General features: G+C 47.2%; 2 protein-coding genes across 8 annotated transcripts in view; both read left to right on the top strand.

Annotated features, from left to right (window-relative positions):
- The window catches only part of LOC306797174 (uncharacterized protein), a 30510-nt gene extending 17008 nt beyond the window's left edge, over window positions 1-13502 (top strand). For 2 of the 7 annotated variants that reach the window (XM_079296390.1, XM_079296389.1), the window contains exons 4-15: window positions 813-887; window positions 3655-6321; window positions 6518-6712; window positions 7739-7794; window positions 8405-8519; window positions 8738-8788; window positions 9396-9706; window positions 10803-10895; window positions 11092-11184; window positions 11333-11414; window positions 11618-11730; window positions 11824-13502. In XM_079296390.1, the coding sequence (XP_079152516.1) occupies window positions 813-887; window positions 3655-6321; window positions 6518-6712; window positions 7739-7794; window positions 8405-8519; window positions 8738-8788; window positions 9396-9706; window positions 10803-10895; window positions 11092-11184; window positions 11333-11414; window positions 11618-11730; window positions 11824-12033 (4061 nt within the window). In that variant the 3' untranslated portion in view covers window positions 12034-13502. Of the gene's footprint in view, window positions 1-812; window positions 888-2207; window positions 2427-3654; window positions 6322-6517; window positions 6713-7738; window positions 7795-8404; window positions 8520-8737; window positions 8789-9395; window positions 9707-10802; window positions 10896-11091; window positions 11185-11332; window positions 11415-11617; window positions 11731-11823 lie in introns of all 7 variants that reach the window. The other 5 variants (XM_079296391.1, XM_079296392.1, XM_079296394.1 and 2 more) reach the window with 5 other exon arrangements.
- Window positions 13503-14613: 1111 nt separating this feature from the next.
- The window catches only part of unc80 (unc-80 homolog (C. elegans)), a gene marked incomplete at its 5' end in the record, with an annotated part of 30578 nt that continues 22162 nt past the window's right edge, over window positions 14614-23029 (top strand). The window contains 15 exons of the mRNA XM_079296388.1: window positions 14614-14705; window positions 15176-15224; window positions 15566-15722; window positions 15903-16243; window positions 16714-16837; window positions 16943-17007; window positions 17302-17444; window positions 19321-19594; window positions 19741-19875; window positions 20004-20220; window positions 20641-20799; window positions 20940-21208; window positions 21359-21700; window positions 21815-21946; window positions 22127-22274. Of these exons, the coding sequence (XP_079152514.1) occupies window positions 14614-14705; window positions 15176-15224; window positions 15566-15722; window positions 15903-16243; window positions 16714-16837; window positions 16943-17007; window positions 17302-17444; window positions 19321-19594; window positions 19741-19875; window positions 20004-20220; window positions 20641-20799; window positions 20940-21208; window positions 21359-21700; window positions 21815-21946; window positions 22127-22274 (2647 nt within the window). The remainder of the gene's footprint in view (window positions 14706-15175; window positions 15225-15565; window positions 15723-15902; window positions 16244-16713; window positions 16838-16942; window positions 17008-17301; window positions 17445-19320; window positions 19595-19740; window positions 19876-20003; window positions 20221-20640; window positions 20800-20939; window positions 21209-21358; window positions 21701-21814; window positions 21947-22126; window positions 22275-23029) is intronic.

The raw sequence follows: 23029 nt of genomic DNA, 5'->3' as shown, positions 1-23029 counted from the left end.
AACATTGATTAGACCGCCTACACATCCTGCCAGATGGGTGTGGGTAAATGGGATTGGTTCCATGGTGCCAGGCAAGAGCAGTCAATCCACAAAAAGGCACGTGTTTCACATTTAAATGAGTGCTGAACACAACCAGGCCGCTGTGGCAGCGATAGCAAAGGTTGAAGGACAATGCTTTAGTCCCCCAAGACACCTGGTAGAGGGCATCTGGACCTTTTCTGGGAGTGAACCAGAAAGCTCCATGACTTCTAGTTGGAAATACTCCAAGCTTTTAAGGTTTTTACTCCTTGCACTTTGGAAAAAATGCATCGGACAAAACTCTGTAAGCTCCCTAGTAGGTCATGCTTACATGTCCAAGCATGCTATATCAATGTACATGTGCTGGGGGAACCCTTAATTTCCATTTTAAAAAATCGAATTCAATGTAAATAGTAAGTTGGTCAACGTCTTTTGATATTTTGTGGTTGATTCTGATTATTGAGCCAGTATAATCTGACACAGTATATGTTGTTGTTTTTATGACAATGTACAACAACTGAGGTAAGTTGGTGCTCAAGATGCATCCGTCTGCACTTGACATTGAGCAAAAGGCCCGACTGGCCACTAATCAAATCCTGGAGTTGCATGAGATTCATCAAACAAACGCTCACAACGAGCATTGTTCCAAACTCAAAGGGACAAGTGTGTAAAAACCCACAGAGATAAGGTCAGCAGAGTTATTAGTTTTTCATTTCCTTCCTCCCATCCATGTCTTGTCTTCCCGTTGTTGTCTGTCTCTCTCTCTCTCTCTCTCTCTCTCTCTCCCTTCACAGTGGATGACTCAGCCAATTTGCCTCCCTCCCCTCCCCCCTCTCCATCCGCTGAGCAGATTGGGCCCGTGGCACAAGGTACACCCACTCACACTTGTAACCACTCAGACCATTCAGGGTGAGAGTGTGAATGGTTGTGAGAGTGGTACACAACACATATATATGTCTCTAAAAGAAGACAGCAAACATCTCCAGGATTTCAAGTTCTCATTGCAGCCACTTGCATGATTAGAAAAACTCCTCCTCTTTCTTCTGGTCTCTTGAATGTCCTCTGTCGCCTTCCATGTCAGCTGATGGTTAAATCACTTTTTAAGAAGTCTGCAGCATGTGCCACACTGTCCTGTCCTCTTCACACTTTGGATAAGACAACCCAAGCACCCTTCCTCCCTTTACGCTGTGGTGCATAACCTGCCACCGGAGCCCTTCATCTCACTCGTCTGCTTTCTCCTCAAAACATCTCCCCTGTTGCTCATCGTGTCTGTTGATTTTCTCAAGGAGTAAATCACAGATCTTGTCTTTCAGCTCTTTGCTCACAGAGAACAGCGCCGTCTGCTTTCTGATCACTTCCTTCTTGCATGCAATCGCAAAAGCGCAGTCCCGCTATCGTACATGTTTATGACTAATGCCAGGTATTCGCCAATAGACAGAAGTAAACGTAAGGGCGCTTTCACGAGCCAACATTTAGTCCGTTTTGATCGAGCTCTGGTGCGGTTCGTCAGTGGTGAACACAGTAACTGTACTCCAATGAGGAACAAGGTAAAACAACCGGTCCGAGACTGCTAGAGACGGACTCAGACTATTTCCAAGCAAATTACAAGTGCAATTCCATTGACGTAATTTGACCCAATTGTAGGAAGTGTACCAAAATGCAGGGGATTACGGGCTGCCTGAGCGGGCATCTGTTGAGATGGATAGAGGTAAACGACAGGTTAACTGTTTTTTTATTTGGTCCACTTCAATTGGTGCACTGCTAAACCAAAGCAGACTAGAAAACGAACCATAAGTATCAATATCGCTCTGATTCGGAGAAGCCAAACAGACTCCGGCTTGTGAAAGCGCCCTAAGAATATTTTTCTCATACTTTTAAATATTTTTTTCATTAAAATGGGATATATTCTTGAAAAAACAAACGACTAAATGCATCCATGTCAGGGTTAAAATATGTTATATACGACTGTAGTACGACGCTCAGACAATTATCTCGAAACCAAATGTGCAAACTCTGAAGAGTATATTTTCAAAATTCATGTTAAATATGAACAGATCGAGACTAAGATAGAAGGTGTGTTCATTAATTGTATCCCATGCATCTCCATCAGAGCTGAAAGTAACCCATGTAACCCCAAGCTTTGTTGTCCTCCATGTCTCATCGATGTGTCCCCCTCCCCCTGCCCAAAGAAGATAAAGTAGAAGTTGTCAGTCAACATCAGGATGAGGAGGAGGAGGAGGAGCCCCACAGTTACCAGGAGGAAGTGGCATGTAAGCAGGCTGGAGACTTGCTCTTAGAGCAGACAGATTATTTAACAGAGCCCCAGACTTTGGGCTGCCAGCAAGCCCAGACACCTGAGGTCCTCAATGGAGGAAGTCATCAAGGTGAACACAGCCCGTCACAAAAAGGTGTGTGTGGTTTCTATTGGGTTTTGTTCGCGTGCCTAGAGTTTGTGTGAGCGTACTGTATGTGTGAGCAACTGTACATCCTTCCTCTTTTGAAAGCGTGTTGGAGTGAATGTCTTTTACCTATTTACCTTTTTGTTTTAGCATGATCCTCTTTTAATTAATGGGTGCTCGATATGTTCCACTCTTGATTTATAACTTGTGATGCGACTCAGGCTTTGCCGCCAACCTTCCTGCAGCTTTGTTGCTCTTAAATCCATAAGCTTCTGCTTCAGTACCTGAAGTTGCCTCGTGCAAAATGACGTGACATAGCATTTAGATTTTCTGCTTTGTCATGCAAAACATAACCATTTGCTTTTCATCGGAGTGACATTAGAACACCCGATCAACCATATTGTAGTTGATCGGTTCTGCACTTTTGTATTGCCAGCTACATTGCAAAAGTCACTGTCTACACTGTCAAGTGTCACTAGTATGAGTTGTCTGTATAGTATTAGTTGTCTGTATATTTGTATGTGGGTTTTGCTGGAATATTGTGTGCAAGAAGCTGTTTCTGAGTACACCCACCTGTATGGGAGCTTAATGAATCAGTCTTCAATGTATTTGAAGTCTGTTCTATTTCACTTTCTTTTGAGTTTCAATGTTGTTTTCATTTCATCCCAAGGCAAAGGATAATTCTGTTTTCCTATTGTTACTAAGGACACACTTACATTTATTACACAGCGCCCTCATTGTATCACCATCCTTATTATCTCTAAGGTTAATTGAATTACGAACATACCCTGAATATATGTACTTCCAAGCAGTGTAAAGATTAATCCTCCACAGTGTTCCTGTACTTGCTATAGAAACCGTAATGACACCATTAACGCTCAATTACATCAACAACAAAAAATGTTAATATCAGGTTGACCATGTTTTGTCAATCCTTGTGTATTGCAATAGGAATTCAATATATTTGTGTGGATTTATTTCTTGCCATCTAACATCATGCAACTCATTCCTTCATTCCAGTTCTGCACGCTATCATAGGTGCTGTGACCCCCTCTGTGCTGTTATGGCCTGCTGCAAAATACACTGTGCTGTGTGTTTTGCTTGATGGAGAGCTACTCTATCTGTGTGCAGAAGGCCTCGGCTTGACTGTATTGGCTAGCTTTTGTGGATGCTTCAAGCAAAGCTTTTAGCTTATAGGACTTTGGACAAAGTTGTACAGTCTCCTTCAAACTCACAGCCCAGCCAGAAGAATGCGTGAGTCAGGAATCTTGTGAGTCTGCTATGAAGGAAGATGAACCTCAAGTGGCGTCGCTACAAGAGACATGGTTGGCTGTTGAAAGAGCAACACCTGAAGGGGCAGAGCTCGCCTCGATTGAGCTCTCTGACACCTCAGTTGAGCAGGGTGATCAAGAGAGAAAGGAGGTAGTAGAAGAGGCTGCTGAGAGCCACCTGCTTGTAGAGTCCAAAGAAAAAGAAGCAAAACGATCTCGACTAACAGAGGAGTTATCAAATCTGAAGGAGGACGACAAAGAGGGAGATATCTTACCAAGCAAATCAGTAGACCCTATGAGCAAGGGAAATCCAGAGCCGGTTGAGGAGATAAATGAGGAGGGCCAAGATAGTGGCACTGACATTGAGTTGCATGAGATACCAGTGACTGACACTCAAAAAGAGGACCAAAGGCAAGAAGCAGTCGGGTCAAGTCCAGAACCTGTCACAGAGTTGAAAGAGACGTCAGATATTTTACACGAGTTTGGAGCAAAAAACTACTTTGAGACATCCTCAAAAAGCCACGAAAAGGAGTCATCACAAACCCAGAGCTATTACGAGCTCAGCACAGCAGCAGAGAAAAAGTTAAGTGAGGACACTGAAAGCATTGTGCAGAAGCTCGGGGAACAACAGGAGAGGTCAGCCAAAATATCTCCTGGTAAGATGTCACTCGAACAAAGAAGCCTCTCCCTAAACATTACTGTTGGATCTTCGACAGGAGAAATAGGGAAGGGCGAGAAGTCAATGACCTTGTGTCCAATCAGTGGAAGCTTTGATGAATCTGAGGTTTACCCTTTAACTCCATCTGTGGAGAGCCAACTCCAATTTCCTCCAGCTGTCTCCATTACCCCAACTACCCCTGACTCACCTCCAGAGGCAAAGGCAGACAAGCCTTTCCTTTCTGATAAGCACAAATGTCTTGAACATTCAGGCAGTCTCTCTGAAATGTTGGACCTGGCTGGAGATCTGCCTCGGCCGTCATCAGAGAGGAGGGAGCTTGACCACATGAGGCGAAAGTCTGTGCCCGCCAATGTATCAGCTCTGGTGGGGAGTTCTTTGGCCAAGCTGGCCTTGGTAGATCAAACCTCAAGAGTGGTAGGAGGGGGAAACCAACTGGAGGAACTGGGCTACTGTGTCTTCAATGAGTACTCGGGGCCCATGCCTTCTCCTGCCGATGTACCTAGTCCTGGAGGCTCTCCGCACCAGCGTTTCCCTTCAATGGAAAGTGAAGTTAAGGAGGAGCTTGGTGACATAGAAGTTGAAGGAATTCAACAAAAAGATCATGAAGGAATTATCCCTGAGATTTCTCAAAAAACTGTGTCCGAAAAGAAAGATTCACCAGTCGAAAGTACCATGATTCTTGAGAGGGCCGTGACAAGTGGAGTAAAACCCGATCGTCTAAGAATCCCATTGACTTCCTCAAAAGACAGATTGACTGAGTTTCGTTTGGAGAGTGGCCTGCCTGGTGACATAAAGATCCAAGCAATTCCTGAGGTAGACATTGAAAAAGACCCCTCCAGAGAGGCTTCTCCCATCCCACCAGACAGCTCCTTTACGTTCACTCCGTTGGAAACTGGAAGCAAGGTTCCCCCAACTCCCACCACCCCCAAGTCCCCAAATGATAGACCCTTAGAAACCCAAATTACTGGAGAGAAGGCAGCGAAAGATGTCCGACCAGAGGTTAAAGCAGAGAATGATCAAGAGTCTGAGAGGATTGATACGAAACAGAGAGAGTTAGACAAAGAAATGGGTAAATCTGAACAGGAGGATTCAGAAAAAAGAGGGGATGAACCAGAAATGGCAAACATACCTTCAGCATCATCTCAGTCTTCAGGAGAGAGCACAGAAAAAGATGATAATATTCAAAGTGAGCGTGGGACACCTACAAGATTAGAAAGATTAGACAGGAAAGAGACCTCAAAAGCTGGTCAGGATTTAAGCACTGAAAAACCATTAGGTGAGAAAGATGACCAAATCCAGATACAGGAGGTGGCTAAAGGCGCACCAAAACCACATATAACCTCCCCAGTCATCATCATACCTCAAGCACAAGTAGATGAAGAAGCAGATGAAGAGGATGATATTGAGATTGCTGAAGAGCCTCAAGAGGTAATGGAGGAAGATGAAGTGCCTAAGAGTCCAAGCAAGGTGAGGCTGACGGTAGGCGATCAGATGGCGGAAGACGATCCCCAGTCTGGCGCAGAAGACTGGAGTCACAGTGTGCAAAACAGTGATGGTGGCCCTGCGACAGACAGTTCGCACTTGTCTCCATGCTCTGATCATGATCTACCACTGCAACCGGATGAAGGTGGCAGAGATGATTGGATAGGGGAGGATAAAGAAGGATACGCACATATAAGTACGGATGAAGGGATGAAAGAGGAGGGCGAGGTGGTAAAGACGGACCAAACAGTGGAGGAGCAAGTGGAGGAAGTTGGTTCTGATGGGGTAGGCGAAGAGAAAGACATGAAAACAACAGAGGATGGGGGGGAGGAGAGGATGTGTGAAGAGGAGAAAGGTCAGGAGGTGGAAGAGACTTCCGCTGTGCCATGCCAGACCAGTCAGGTACCTAACGATGAAACCACCATGGACGTCTCCCTCCTAGATACAGACAGTGGCTGGATGGACTCACAAGGTACCCCGAGCTTGCAAAATTAATCACAAGTAAAATAAATGTTTAAGACACTTAATGTATTTTTTAATACCGAAAACTAGCTTACACCACAAAGCTTGTTTGCGAGTAAATCTTAATGTGTCTTCTGTACTAAGCTAGCTCCCAGCGAGCTAGGAGTGTGGAGAATTAGTCCTCTTTTAATCCCTCTCCACTGCAGATGATGACAAAAGTATCATGACTGAGCAAATCGAAGCCCTTCCTCAGGTCCAGAGTCCTACCACCACACCTGTGGTGGACAGACCCGCTAAACGGGCCCCTGGCAGAGGAAGGGGCCACCCTGGCACCGCTGAGAGTAAAGTGTCCTGCAAAGTCCCCAGCCACCATCCAAGAGAGGAGATGAAGAAGAAAAAAGGTTCCAATTCTGTATTCAAGAAGTGTTCACCTTAAAGCAAATGATGTACTTTTGTATTGTATTGATTTTAAGCACAGATTTAGCCTCTTTGCAGTGCATTTCACCGAGGTTTGCATGTTGGTATAATCCTGTCTCTCCTCTTTGCTAGTAGCCGTGAGGAGGGCTGACCAGATAAAGGTGTCAGCCCTCCAAAGTCGTTCTCCATCTCGAAAGAGTGTAGCCAAAGCGGCAGCCAGACATCCTAGGCCCGCTCTGCTTCACGGCTCTGCTAGACGCAAGGCCACAGGTGAACAGTCTTCACCGGGAATCAGTGCTGTGGATAGAGAGAGTGTAAACTAATTCCAATGTAGACGCTACACCTTTCCGTCTGTTGTTTTTTTATACTGGCTTCATAGGAACATATGCGTAAAAATAACAGAAGCAAGTATTACTAAGTTTCTTTAGACCTGACAAATGAAGATTTCTCTATTTTACCCCATTCAATTGAGTCAAAGCTTGAACAATTTAGGGTTTTAATTGTTGCTACAAATGTACAATAACAGGTGTGTTATTGACTTTACTCTCTCTCTATCAATGGCTGTTTGACGAACCACACGGGTGCAATGTAGCTGGCAAACATCATGTGCTGCGGTCTTTTTTTAAAATCAGCTCAACTGCTTTGTCTTTTTTCTTTGTTCTCATTTTGTCAAAAAAGGAGTATCTGCCCCTGCTTGGCCTCATATTCATGTTTATTTCTGCTCACTGATGCCTCTGTAATTTGCGATTGCAACTCTGGTTTCGTTCATTTTTCTGATCATGAAATGACACTTGTGTACGTGTTTGCTGGGAAATGGCTGCATGTCGGAGGTTGTGTGTTTTTTCAGCTGCTGTGGAAAGGTCTTTGAATGTAGAGTGACTCAAATGATTTCCGACGTTTACGTTTTTCTACTGTATTCAGAGTGCATTTATGGAAAAGTCACATTCTCAAATGTGTCTCCCTTTGTTGGATTACATCGATGAACAGATGAACTCTTTTTTTTTTTTCAGGTATGGAAAGCCATCAGCCCCTCAGTGTGGCCCACCAGTCCAGGGAGAGGACCACTGTAAGTACTAGCAGCACTATCACGACACACCAGCGCACTCGCTTTATTTTAAATGCATGCTTATTAATTATGAATGGTTATTAGTGTTTAGCATTGTAGTTATGTTAATGCAGCAGTGAATACATCATCTTCAAGCATATAGGAGGAAATACTGGACCCCGCAGTACACACACACATTTAATGGGATGAGGTTATTCCCTGTGGGTCATTATCTCTCACATCAGTTCTCTCACATCAGTTCACATCAGGTTTTACTATTTTACCAACGCGTATAATGTACAGTACAGGGGCCCCTTTAGATATACCGTGAACTCCATCTTTCACCTAAAAGTTTCATTATGTTTCACTTCTTTTGAATAAACATCTCCATCCATTCTCTTAAAAAAAAGCATCACTTGTGCATGTTGATCATTCAGCACCATGGTTTCAAAATGATGTTGTTTTCTTGAGTGCTGCGCAGATTGTTTTGTACTGTACTGCATCCTCCCACCGGTCCCCTCTGCCGCACAAATGGGCAGAGAAGGTCAAATGAAAAGACAACAGGGCTTGACAGGGAGCTTTGACCGGTGAGTGAGCTCGGGCGTTGACTCCACAGTGTGTGTTTGTTCAGGAGAGAGCATACCGCAGCCCAGAGAAGAGGTCGTCTCTGCCCAGGCCAGCCAAATCTCTGACACGCCACATCCCTGCTGCTGAACAAGAAGACAACACCCCCTCCAGGCCAACCTGTAAGAATACACACACACACACACACACACTACAAAACAGACTCTTCCAGCTTGTTTGCCTCCTAAAATGAACTCCCCTTAATCTCACTATACTTACACTGTGACTCTCCTCATATCACTTTCTTTCGAATGATTTGATTAAATTCTAACTCCAACCACATTGTTTCCCTTCACATCCTTTTTTCACTCTTCCCCTTTTGCCGCTCCCCTCTCAAAAGCGATCCAGTCCAGAGCGGACAACAGGTCTGGAAGAGCCCCTGGTACGGCAGGTAGACCACCTAATAGCTCCTGTTCGACCCATCACACCCTGCTCATCGACATGTGACACCTGGTTATGAGTGTAATGTAGTTTTTGTTGTGGTTTTTGTTCTTTATATTATGTTTAGAAGCGAGCGGCGTCCATTCATTCATTCATCTCGCGAATTTGCAAGCTTGTTTATGCAGTTTTGTTGCCAAATTTGCCTTGATGTAACATTTAAATGTGTTCAATTTGGCTTTGTAAAATCTGCCGTAACTTTATCAGTGGAGCAGGTGGGATCCATAGCAACAGGTTGCTACTTCCTGTTTTTTATGGCAACGAGCCGCCAGCGTTTAATTAATTCAGTCGCTTTCACAACGTCCTTGTCAGACAGTTGTGTTTGACCATGGCTTGTTTGTTTTGTGGAAACGGACAGCAGAGCAGTGCTGACAGTTCCACGACAACCACATGACTGGTCATACACTCCAATCCACCTGTTGCCCCATTGTCTTCCTCCCTTTTCCCTTTTTCTCTTCGTTCCAAGTGTTTCTGCCCAGGACGGGTTTTCTTTCATTCCACGTCTCTCCTCCTCCCTCTTCGGCCTTGTAATCCAGACACATATCTCTTATTCTCTCAAGGTACAGAGTCTGCACGTTCCCGATCAGTCCGCAGCGGGACCTCCACCCCCGGCTCCACCGCCGTCACGCCCGGCACCCCCCCCACCTACTCCTGCCGCACGCCCGGCTCTCGCACGCCTGGCAGCCACACGCCAAAGTCCTTCAGCGTCCTCCAGGAGAAGAAGGTGGCGGTGATCCGAACCCCGCCCAAGTCGCCGTCCTCCGCCCAGCGCCAGCTGAAGGTTCTCAATCAGCCCCTGCCCGACCTGAAGAATGTAAAGTCCAAGATTGGGTCCACCTCCAACCTCAAGCACCAGCCGAAAGGCGGACAGGTAACCGGCCCTGTCGAGGTCCAACCGAGTCCAATCTGCACACATCTATTGATTTATTCAAAATAGTCTGCAGCGCAGGGAGAGAGATTTACCTGACGTCAAAAATAATGAAGTCATTGAAACTTTTAAATGTCATGCATTTACCTGTTTCCGACACATGGGGGCAGTAAAGGAGCACGTTATATTGTACACATCTAAATAGATAGAAAACACTATCCTGCAAATCAAGGAAGATTACATGACGATTACATTTGTGTAACTTCTAAGAGTATGAGTCATGTATATTGTTTTGAAAATAAGGTTTGCACCTTTGTTTAATGTAGCTGTGCAGCATGAATATCCTCGACTTCTATTCATACACACTGTTAAAATGACTGCTGTTATAAGAAAAGAACAATAAAAAGACAGATGCAAGAAACATGGACATTGAAAACAAAGCAAAACGGATTATTTAATCAAACTTTTACTTATGATTAGAAATGGGTTGATGAGTTGATGCATGTCACATCCCTCTCCTTCTCTGTCTCCCTCCGAGTTGTGGAAATATCGTAAAATATCTCTCTTCACATCCTCACCATCACTCACTGCCTCTAAACCCCGTGCGGTCGCTTCCTCTTCCTGTCCTCTTCCTGTCCTCTTCCTGTCTGCCGTCCTCTCCATCATCAGTTGCCTCCGGCCTCCTCGAGCCGACTTTCCCTTTGTCGTCCTCCTCCTTAAGTCTCAAAACATTTCTCTTTGCCGTAGAAGCAGCTTCAGCCGTTAGTCTGACCAGCAGATATAAAACGGCTCTTCTCTTTAAGAATGTCCCTCCGAGGAGCAGTCAACCTGCAGAATCATTTGCCCCGGGGAGCAGCCTCCGTCATCGCTGTGGAGGATTTCCCCTCCGGCTCTCTGTATTAACAATTGCAAGCGGAAGGAATTACTTATTGAGGAAGTTGCATCAAGAATAGAATGGAAATATACCACCTCGCATCACTTTCAACCTGGGAAAGAGTTTGATTTCTCATTCTACTGAACTAAACAGTATAATGAAGACATGTAAAGAGGTGCAAGTAGTGTAGTGTTTTTCCCTTTTCTGAATTCAATTTTGTTTTAGGTTCAAATTTCACACGAGACGCTGGACTTCAGTCATGTTCAGTCAAAATGCCGCTCCAAGGATAATCTGAAGCACTCGCCCAAAGGAGGCAATGTATGTACGCCTTTCTCTTTTCTTTCTCTTTTGCTCTCCTCTCTTTCTTCCTCTTTTCAGCTGGGGCTGCTTTTATGTGTGCGTCTGTCCACTCATCTGTTTGTATGTTTCAGCTTATTTTTTAAGCTCCGCCCATCCAGTCATGCCCTCAATGTTTGCTGTTTGTATTAAGAAAAGGCCACCCTGTCATTCCCAGGTCATGATTCCAAGTGTTAAACTGGACTTTAGCCACGTTCAGGCTAAATGTGGCTCCCTGGACAAACTCCAGCACGCAGCAGGCGGCGGAAACGTGAGTAACTCTGCACTATATTTTTGCAATATACGTCCGCTTTGTCCTCACTGCTTTTTACTTTCTGGAGCTCCCTTTTTTTTTTTTCTTCTCTCCACTTCTTCAGGTAAAGATGTGTTAATATGAGCTTTGTGCTGCTGCCCCACAGATCCAAATCCAGACCAAGAAGATCGACTTGAGCCACATCACCGCCAAATGTGGCTCCATGTCCAACATCCGTCACAGACCAGGTACGGGAAACATGTACAATATGCAATAATATCACTTTGTTTTCTGAACGGGTGTTGAAAACCAAAAGACCAAGCATTTTGACAAGCACAGTGTCCACTGCGGTGTGCACACTTAGATTCTTTCGTTGCTCAGGAGAAGCCCAGAGGGCGAGCGATGCCCTGTGGGTTTGATACTGTTCTTCCCTTTCTGCCCTGTTCCTTAGGGGGAGGTCATGTGCGCATTGAGAATGTGAAGCTGGACTTTAAAGACAAGGCCGCTGCCAAAGTCGGCTCTCTGGGCAACTCCAGCCACACTCCTGGAGGGGGGAATATTATGGTAAAAAAAAAAAAGAATCACACAAATACAGTATTCTGTTTCTGTAGAAATAAAGAGGAGAAAACACCCTTTTCTTTTTTCTGCACCCGCCAGATCGAGAGCCACAAGCTATCCTTCCGGGAATCAGCCAAAGCTCGGGTGGATCACGGCGCAGAAATCGTCATCACGCACACCCCCGGGGTCGAGACGGGCGGCACTTCCCCGCGCATGTCCTCCTCCGGCAGCATCAACATCCTGGATACGCCCCAGCTCTCCACGCTGGCCCAGGACGTCACCGCTGCCCTGGCCAAGCAGGGCTTATGAGCGGGCTGCTGCCCCCTGCTTAGGATACCCTCCAGAATCCACACCGCATCAATCTCATTCACTCATAAGCATCCAAAGTGTTCTCCCATGGTCCTTCACTGCAACATGACCCCCCCACACACACACTTGACCCCACAGGTTCTACAGTTCTAGGCGATCGACTGTCTCGTCCATCAACGGCCCTTCCGGCCCCTCCAGTGGGGACAAATTATTTCTCATTCCCGCCCTCAAATGGGACACGCCCCGTCACTCTTTATTTGTTTTTCATTGATGTTCCTTCACTCAAATGTGGACTTTTCTTTATTTGGTTCTAGATCGGCTGAATGCTGAGGTTTGAGTGGAGGTGTTTTGTCGAAGAAGGCGTCGGAGGTTTTTACGATTGTACAGTGATTTTTAGCGTGAAAAGCATCACATTCCACTCGTATGATGATACAAACGGAAAGGTGAACTGTTGCATAACGTTCGTTCAGAATTAATATGGTACTGAGTGCAAGAAATAGCTACTAGATACTCGACGCTAGTCTTAAAAGAAACAACTGTGTGAGAGACTTACCCTCCAGAAACATGGCTTGTAACTGTACCTGCAGAAGGAATGGCTGAAGAGCATGTCTGCTGAGATGTGACATGGTTTCTTTGTTTGTTCGTTGGTTGGTTTTAATCTCATGATTTTCTGATTATGTGCTGAATTGTTGGAGCAATTGTTATGTTTTCCTTTTATATATGTCACTGTAGTGGAAGTTGTTCCAGTTTTGTATGTTCCCTGCAGCCGCACTGGCTTATTAGCACTTAAATAGTTTTCCGCAAACCAACGGGCTGCTCTTTTTGTTTTTTACATTAGCTCTGTGATTTGTATTAGGCTACAACAACGCTGTTACGCTGGCATGGCAAACACATGATGAATAAATTAGATCTATTTGGAGCAATTGTAAACCTGTCGGTGTGAGTGTAAACAACCAGGATGCATCCTCGTGTCTCTACTTTAAGGTCAGATCCTCATGCTCCTGTGATCTTCCTCCCTTTTGCAGAGACTGGGTTGTGCACTGCATTTGAAGTTTGTTTCAAAAGTAGAACAAAAAAAAAGAAGCTTTATAAGAAAACATTCCAGTAAAAGAGCAGCTACCTGGCCCTTTAGTGCGAGCGAACCGGTAACTTCACAGGAAATGAAAGTCGGAACGAAGGAGGAGTGAAGAATGGGACGAACCCCCAACTTGCAGCTGTTAGAATTCATTATAAAAAAACGAATAACTGTTCTAGCATATTCTCTGCTCACCATTGTGAAACTCCTCTGCCTCCATTTTCCTCCTCCCCTGGTGTCAGTTACCCCTCCAGTGTTTTTCTGTGCTTCCTATATTCTTGCCCCCCCCCCTAGCCCCTCTTTGCCTTGTGTAAGTGTATTTAAAAGACCATGTAGATGTGTGCACTCTTTCTGATGTTTGAGACGTACTGATGACAAATGCTCCTGCAGGATGACGACAACAGAAATAAAGAAAATGAAAACGGACTCGCGCTTCTTTTCGTATGAATTCTCCAAAAAAAAATGACCAAGCGTGCATTTTATTTTTAATCCAGTATAAAGAAAAGCAAATATATTGGGTGTGCATGGTACAATGTTAAATCTGTGATAAAAAAATGATGATTCATCACTTTTATTGTGGAAAAACATTTATGAACATAAATACACAACACATTTAAATTTGTTTTTATTACCATGAATAGTTTTGCACTTCTGCATGAATGTTTTTTATTAAAGTAGGTATGTGCAACAGCGGCCCCTAGGGTCACGCTTTACGACCTGCAGGTGGCCACAATTTAGCATATTTAACGTTACCAGCTGGTAATTAAGTGAACACGATACCACGTGTTTGTTAGAGAGGAACTGGAAGCCGAATTGTATTACTTTTGGACAAAGCCAGTCTTAACTGTTTGCGCTAAACTAAGTTAGCAGGTGGTAGTTAGCTTCATATTTAGCGCACAGGCACGAGAGTTGGTTAGGAAGCCAGTAAATAAGCTTGTTTTGACCCGTATGTTTTCAGTTGTCTGTAAGAAAATAAGAATCAGGAGAGTAACGTGTCTTTTACAGCCCACCACCTCGTCCACCTGTGTTGTTAAACAACCTGTTGAAGGATTGTGCCCCGTGTGAATGCACCATCCGGGTCCGGTTCAACGCGTGTGTTACAGGCGTTTGTGTTTCAGTCAAACGCTCTGTCATTTCCTTTAATGATGCACAAGGTAGAGGGTTGAGACGGACAACATCTGGCGCAGCCGCACACTGCGTCTTTAAGCTCCGCCGCCAAATAAATTAGCACGCCGATCAACTGTCGCTGTCCGGTAAGGGAGGTGCTGAAATCCGAGCGTTCTCCCTCTCTCTCTCTCTCTCTCGCTCTCTCTCTCTCGCTCTCTCTCTCTCTCTCTCTCTCTCTCTCTATTGCCGCCGACCGACCGACCGACACTTGCAGCCATTTTACGCAGGACGAACCCAATCATGTCGTGAGCGAAGCTCGCTGGTCACCTGGGCAGAGCCAGCAGCAGCCGCCGCCGCGCGCGCGTCCCGGTGGTCGCGAGCAGGCAGGTCCGGCCAAAATGGTGAAGAGGAAAAGCCTGGACGACAACGAGCCGGAGTGCGGGAAAGGAATACCGTTCCCCATCCAGACCTTCCTATGGAGGCAAACCAGGTCAGTGTGTGCTTCAGTGGAAATTGATAACAGGTGTTTTTGCCGAGAATAAGGAGGATCAAGGATTTGACAGCAGCTGTGTCACACATATAAAGCCACCTGCATTTTAATCCTGTTCAGCGTCAAAACAGATGCATTGCCTTATTATAATTCAATGGATATTCTGAGTGTGTCAGTTCCTTGGTTTCATTGAATGTTGTAAATGGAGGGGAGGTGGAGTGTCAACTGTGAATGCAGACAGATGCAGAATGCATGATGTCACACCTGTAAAGCAAAAAAAAAGTGGGCCAAAGAAAACAAGCGGTCTGTGGATCAGCTGCTGTGAAATGACAGCTCCTGTTTGTGCAAAATGTCCTGTGCAGTATATTTCATTAGAAATACGATTTGACAGAGGAGATTTAATGGTGTAACCTACATTTAGCATTTTTTTCAGTGTTATATAAGCGTGTTTTTTTTCTTGTGTTTTTCAGTGCATTTCTGCGTCCAAAGTTGGGGAAACAGTATGAAGCATCTTGTGTGGTAGGTTTCATAATGCCGTGTGTGGGGAAATAATCACTCCATTCCCAGTAATCAGTTTTTACCTTAATGCACCTGCAAATCAAGTGGGCTCTTGATTTTACATTTAGCAAATTAGTTTTCCCTCTTGCTTCCTCCCATTAACCAGGAGCCAGACCTCTGCAAACTCATATCCATAATGACGCTTCTCCAGATCCCTTTGGATCCAAACAGAGCTGCCTCTGTCTCTCCCACGGCCATCGCCTTGCTTGGGGCCATACGGGGGCATTTAGACAGTCAAAGGACGAGGCTTTAGTTGCTGGCTGATGTCTCTTTTCTCTCCTTTCCTCTGGCTGCCTCCCCAGTCCTTTGAGCGGGTGCTGGTGGAGAATAAGCTCCACGGGCTGTCGCCGGCCCTGTCGGAGGCCATCCAGAGCATCTCCCGCTGGGAGCTCGTCCAGGCGGCCCTGCCTCATGTACTCCACTGCACCTCCATCCTGCTGTCGAACAGGAACAGGCTAGGTGAGGACACGCAACATGCACATTACCTCCGCTTTAGGTATTGAGGTGACAGCCTTATCCAGGTTATCCTCATTCAACAAAACACAAAACTGATTCTTCTTCTACATCTAAAAATTGACGAATACAATATTTTTTAAATATTTCATTCTCTTCCTCACCCTGACCTCTGACCTCCGACAGGCCACCAGGACAAGCTGGGCGTAGCCGAGACCAAGCTGCTCCACACGCTGCACTGGATGCTGCTGGACGCTGCCCAGGAGTGCAACCACGAGCCCAGCCTGAGCCACGGCTGGTCGGGGGGCAGCAGCAGCAGCGCCTTCCTCCAGCCGGTGGGCAACCAGGGTTCGTCCCCGGGGGCTCCCGGCTCATGCTCCGGCTCTGCCCTGGGGGGGTCGGGTCCCCAGCACAGCGGCTCCCTGCTGGAGGAGGATGAGCATGCTCGTACCAAGCTGTTCCACAAGAGTATGGCCACGGTGGAGCTGTTTGTGTTCCTGTTCGCTCCGCTTATTCATCGGATAAAGGTCCGTACCTGGAGATACAAGTGGAATACACCAGTGTACAGGATCAATTCCATCCACTGTAACTGTGCAGTTGTATTCTTTTCTGTTGTAAAAATGAATTATTTCTCAGTTTGCGAAGATATTTAGCAGCAGATGTATTCAGCCCGTCCCATATCAAACCCTCCACACTCAGTGCCACCCTCTGACCACTGATCTGTGTGATACAAGGATCAGGTTACAATACTCCAGTGTTTCCCAACTGAACAATCAATGACTGTATCTTATGTAAGTGATCATATCATGATAGCAGTGCACTTTGGAATAGTCCAACAAGATGATTAAATCTAAGCATTTGAAGGCATAAAACATCCAACAAGTTGCTTCTTACATTGATTGGATGATGATTGGACGGTTGAGAAGAAGAGCTAAATGTGCAAAAAAAACCGTCTCCTCTATAAATGAGATTCTAAATGTATACATTTTTTTTCAAGGAGTCGGACCTGACCTTTCGATTGGCCAGCGGTCTGGTGATATGGCAGCCAATGTGGGAGCACCGCCAGCCTGACATCACTGCCTTCACTGCACTCATCAAACCAGTCAGAAACATTGTGACAGGTGGAGAAAAAAACCCTCACTTACGGCCTCGAAGGTCCCTTGTAAGCGGTTATCTATTTAGTTTGTTCATAATTTGTTCGTAATCTGCTACGCCTGTCTCAACAGCGAAGAGGAACTCCCCAGTCAACAACCAGTGCAGTCCCTGTGGATCTGGCAACCCGGGTCCCATGGTGAGTGAGCGCTGTAAACCCAGATTATGGCTGATTCATCGTCTCGTGTTGATTGAATGTGTTCAGGAAGGAGTGTGAGAAGGAGTGTCCCTTCCCCCTTTCAACATCCCCCCCCGAGGCTGGCTGCTAATATTCATTAGCAGCCAGCCATCCGGGAGCATTAGCGCGGTTAGCCAGGGGTCATGATATGAAACCTCCCCCCACCCTCAGAGCCTTTAATCATCAGGTCTTTCCTGTCCCCCCCCCCCCCCCCCCCATCTGCAGTATCCGTCCATCTCTCCCTCTCACCCACAGGGCTTCCAGGTGGTTTGCGAAGCCGCCCAATCAGATTCCTCCTCCCCCGCGGCCGGAGAGCGGAGCTGTCGCCGTGGTAACTCGCTCGAGAAAGGTGGCCCTTCCCAACAACCCCCGCCGGCGAAGGGCCCTTCCAAGAAAAAGTGAGCACCCCGTGAATCCGTTTAACCTCAAGAGGCAGCGAGATAGGTCGCACTTGGTCATGTGTGGTGTGTATTGATTGTCTTGTTCAGGACTTATGTTCACTGCTCATTCAGGCTTGCTGTTAAGCAGCAGGAGGTAGAGACGGCGTTTTTTTCTGTGGTCGGAACAAGAAGGGAAAATGATTAACAGTTTGTAGAAAACTCCACTCGCTCCACTATAGCTCGTGAGCGCAGGCGTATATGAATAGCTCCTCCTTCCCCTCTGTAATGTGTTGCTCTATGCTGCACTGTCTCCTCAGTCAGCACACACACATACAGAGCCTTGTCCTGCTTGAGCATTAGCACACCCATCGGACGTTTGTCCCCACAACCAGGGTAATTATGCTGAAGTAATGTGCTTCATGTCTAATGCTGGCAGTGTGTCTGGCCTGGCATGACACGGCCTGGCTTCATTTGGTCTGTGCGCGGCCAGTCTGGCATTGTTCGGTCTCTTCTGCCAGACTCAGGCTCAATCTGTGCTCGCTTTGGCTCAGACGAGGCACTACAATGAGAGTTGACTGACATTCAGTCGACTAATCGGTAGGTTGATTAAATCGGCGGCTCTTAGAGTCTTTAGACAGTTGCATTTCGCACATCCTCCGTGGGCGTTTTCTGCTTTTAAGTCTCTCGTGGCTGCTCTGTCATCCTCATACACTCAGACACCAAAAGGGGTTTTGAGCAGTCACGTGGTAATGCAGGAAGGGAGAGATTTATCCCTTTTGTTTCGCAGCACACACTCAATAACGGCCGATAAACTGCTTAGTGTTGGTGGTGGGACTGTTTAAGCTGCTGCGTGTGAAACGCTGCATAGGACGAGAGCAAAGTTCGGGAAGAAAGGGAGTTGAATGTCAATTAGATTCACATTAAGAGAGAATTTAGACATTTGAGGGGATTTGACTGTAAGTGGGAATTTATTTCACGCTTTCAAGCTGTTGGTTTCCCGCTGTATGGGGTGGGGCTGTGTGCATGTCGGCCCACATCAGCAGATTTCAATCCGAGGATCTAATCAAGAACATCTGGATCCAGATGCTCTGGATCCTCTTTCTCTCTCGGGCTCAGAGGCGATGTCAGCGTTCGTGTTCTTATCTCGTCCTCTTGTTCACGCACCTCCCTCTGCGCCGCAACTGCCCGGACGAGATCATTTCTGGCCCCGCGAATTAGTGCCGCTAACTCATCCGCCACTCCGAGTGCGCTGCCGATGCTGAGGCAGTTTCCATGGCGACCGCTGGCTGCTGCATCTCTCCCGCCCGCCTCCTCTCGGGAGGGCCCGGGCAGGCTGTCGTCACTTGGGTCTCCTTGGCGACCTGACACAACAGCAGCAGGCAAAGTGTCGGCGAGACGGTGAAACACGATACTGCCTCCCTCTGCTGTCCGCTCTCAAAGTGATTCATGTCGAAATCGACCATCTCTTCCTGCTCCATTTATTACACCGGCAAAGATTAAATGCCCTCCTCTCTCTCCCTCTCCTCCTCTCAGGGTATATCAATATGTTTCTCCACTCCGCGTGGTGCTCTATACGCTCTGCAGCTCACCAACCGCTGACCTTCATTCCGGCTTATTTATAGTGGACTCACATAGGCTTAGGCTCCCTCTCTCCCCCATGCTCTCCCAATGATGCTGGAGGGGGGCTCTGCCCTTGTTTACCATCCTCCTTTTATGCATTATTAACGAAGCAGTGTGGCGGGAGTTGATGACTGCTCATAAAAAGGAAAGGCCGTGACATGGTGTAATTTGTTATATGATCCCTAATTTGGCCATTGATGAGGCAGGTGTCCGATTTCCATCATGTCTTTTTGGTACCAAAGTGTTAAACCGTGTCCGTTCCCTCTTCTTTAAGGACGTCGGCCCCTGCCGGCCTGCCAACCTCCCTGGCCCAACGAGCGCGTTACGCCACTTACTTTGACGTGGCGGTGCTGCGCTGCCTGCTGCAGCCACACTGGACGGAGGAGGGCGTGCACTGGGCCCTGATGTTCTACCTGCAGCGCCTGAGGCAGATCCTGGAGGAGAGACCCGAACGCACCCCCGAACCTTTGGTCACGCCTCTGCCGCGTCCACGCAGCAGCTCCATGGTGGCTGCTACGCCTTCACTGGTCAACACCCACAAAACCCAGGTAATGGCAGAAAGACGAGGGAATGCAGTCGTTATTTTTTTGTTTGTGGTGTGAATGACAACTTTTAAAGATGCAAAAATACATGCATGTGGTCCTTCAGATGTCCATGCATTGACCATGACGTCATGCTCTCCTGTGCTTTGCAGGACATGAGTCTGAAATGCAATGAAGAAGGGAAATCTCTGAGCAATGAGACGTTTACGAAGGTTTCTCTGACCAGCCTCCGTCGACAGGCCGTCCCAGACCTCTCCGCCGACCTGGGCATGAACATTTTCAAGAAGGTTAGAGCGAGACGTCCAGATGTGGGGCAAAAACAATCGAACGAAAGACACACGTTTGCATCAGTTTGCAGGACTGTGAGGATTGCGCTTCTCACTGGGAAGCCCCTTGTGCTCCTTTTCTGATTTAGTTGAAGAACCGGCGTGAGGACCGTGAGAGGAAGGGCTCCATCCCCTTCCACCACACGGGGAAGAAGCGTCAGCGGCGCATGGGCGTTCCTTTCCTGCTCCACGAGGACCACCTGGACGTCTCGCCTACCCGCAGCACCTTCTCCTTCGGAAGCTTCTCTGGCCTCGGTGACGATCGGCGGGCCCTGGACCGCGGGGGCTGGCAGGCCACCATCATGGGTAGGCAGGGTGCTGTTCATAATCAGGATAGATTGCATGTCACCAGTTCGCAGTCGTGCTTCCTCTCCCCTAAGCTCCCAGTTGGTGAGTCAGAGGATTCTGTCTGGATCCGGCTGTCAGCTCGTGAATTAGGTCAGTTCATTAACATTATGTATGTCTTGTTAGCTCTCTTCTTTGAGAAGTGTGATTAAATTGTGCTCAAGGCACAAAGACGCTATTCAGACTTAGTGACGTTGTAAAGCCTCCGTTCCATGAACCCCATACTGTCACCGTACTGTTATATGTCTACTTGGCTTAGCTACTGCTTCGAATTCACTACATTCCCAAGGTGACATTTTCTAAAAATAATGAAAAGGGACTTCTGGTGTTTTTGCGTCTGTATGTTTTGATTCAACCTGATGTATCTGTGGCTCTTTCCAGGCAAGTTCACACGGCGGGGCAGCACAGACACCGCTGCAGACGCCGACAGCCTGAGCGCCAAGCACTCTCATTCCCACCACTCTCTGCTCCGAGACATGCCCGACCACTCCAACAGCCACAGCGACAACACCGTCAAAGAGGGTAAGGAGAAGAGCTGCGGTGAGCGGGATCGAGCTGAAGACTCCAAATAATACAGCACTCTATCCGACTGTGATGTTAGTCACAGTTATTCCTCCTGCGTGATAACATTTATCCAGTTGCACCGTCCTCTCACTGCCTCCGTTTTGCCGCCCCTGCAGTCCAATCTCAGATCTCCACCATTACTATGGCGGCGTTCAACACCACGGTGGCGTCCTTCAACGTGGGCTACGCCGACTTCTTCACGGAGCACATGAAGAAACTCTGCAACCCCGTCACTGTCCCGGAGAGCCCCGCGGAGCCTCTGGCCTGCGCCAACCTGCCGCGCAGCTTCACCGACTCCTGCATCAACTACTCCTGTCTGGAGGAAGGGGAGAACATCGAGGGGACCAATAACTTTGTGCTGAAGAACGGCATGCTGGACCTCACTGTGAGTGTTCGGTCCTTCAATGAAAACCTTCAGTAATGATTGAACTTATTGACCCATGAAGGCTTTCCAGTTTGCTTTCTGCTAGTTTTCTGTCCTGTGGTTTTGCAACCGTTGGTTGGACAAAACCAGCAATTCCTTCTTGTGTTTCAGGCTGTCTTGCGGGCTCTCTATGCCGTCCTCAGCCACGACATTAGTTCCAGGATCTGCGACGCGGCTCTCAATATCATCGACTGCCTGCTGCAGCTGGGTATGGTGCCCGGCATGGGCAAGAAGCTGTCCAAGCCCGACAACAAGGAGAACCAGGAGGCACGGGCCAAAGACACGGCCAGCCTCGGAGGAGGCGCCCAGGGAGGCGGAGCAGTCCCGGGGGCAGGAGCAGGTGGAGGGGGCGATGGAGGCGGCGGTGGTGGAGGAGGAGGAGGGGGAAGTGGTGGAGGGAGTGGGCAAGGGAGCAAAGATGATGTGAAGAATAACAAGTATAATGATAAAAAGGTGTGTTCTTTCTGTGTTTTTGGAAGTCGTGGTGGTTCTAAACTTGGCGGATATTTTAATATATCTACATAAAAGTCCTGTGGGTTGATGTTTGTGTTCTTCACATGAAAACAGGAAGAGGGCTCCGGCTTCAGCACCCACCGCCTGGCTCTGACCATGCTGATAAAGATAGTGAAGTCGCTGGGCTGTGCCTACGGCTGTGGCGAGGGACACCGCGGACTGTCTGGGGATCGCCTCAGGATGCAGGTCAGACATTTTACTCTGGCTTAGCCGAACCAATAAATACAATTCCATCTCGACAGCTGATATCTTCCATGTGATGAAAACAGCACATCCTGCAAACAAGGCCTTTCTACTCCTCCCTGACTTCTTCTTCTTCTTCTTCTAATTGTTCTCGTGCATCCTGTTCCAATTCTGTCCTTTCAGGCCCAGAACTGCCTGACCAGCCTTTACAAGCTGGACAAGGTGCAGTTCCGACAGACAATGCGCGAGTACGTCAACAAAGACTCTCTCAATAACATTGTGGACTTCCTGCATGCACTGCTGGGCTTCTGCATGGAGCCCATCACTGACAGTAAGTATGGTGGTTTGTGTGACTGGGACCAGATGCAGATCGTGACACACAAACAAAAATACGCATTCTGTGCCGAAGGGCTGCGACGGACATTTATTGCTTTATTGATGATTGATCTGGTCGTTATTATTTTCGAGTCTACGGCCGTGCTAGAACGCAAAAGTCAGTCGGCTACTGTGCAGATGTTTACACTCGAGCAAACTCTCTTATGTTTATTGTACAATCACAGCCATTCAAATCTATATCTCACTCAATTGTTTCGTGTGGGTGCTACGTTACAGTATAAAATCAAAAGTTAGTAATCACGTTCTAATGTGGTTGACAAAGCTGAATTGCACTGCAAATGTCTCACCCTGCACTTCGACTTTGCATTCCAGCGCTATCACTGTTTATGTATCCGTTTTCCCCCCTTTCCTCCTTGTCTCTGCTTGTCCCTTATGTCGTCCTCCTCCTGCTTCCATCGTCCCTCTTTTACTTCATCCACTTGAGCTGAGTCCTACACCTTCCTCACTCACTCATCCATTCTGTACACTTGCCAATCCAAAGCTTTGCCCATTACATCTCTGCTCAATCGGTGGCTTTATTGCTGAGCATTGAGACACGTTGTACATGCCAATTCAGTTTTGCACTGAGATTTGAAGTAGTGTGTACACTGTGAATACAATCAGCACTATCATAGCAGACAAAAATACCGTGCAATTGGCAAGTTACTGAACCGATGAGTTTTTTGGTGTGTGTGTGTGTGTGTGTGTGCG

Source organism: Melanostigma gelatinosum (genome assembly GCF_949748355.1).
Source record: "Melanostigma gelatinosum genome assembly, chromosome: 24".
NCBI classification, from domain to species: Eukaryota; Metazoa; Chordata; class Actinopteri; order Perciformes; family Zoarcidae; genus Melanostigma; species Melanostigma gelatinosum.
The sequence above is the reverse complement of the archived record's forward strand: the minus strand, read 5'-3'. Positions and strand labels throughout refer to the sequence as shown.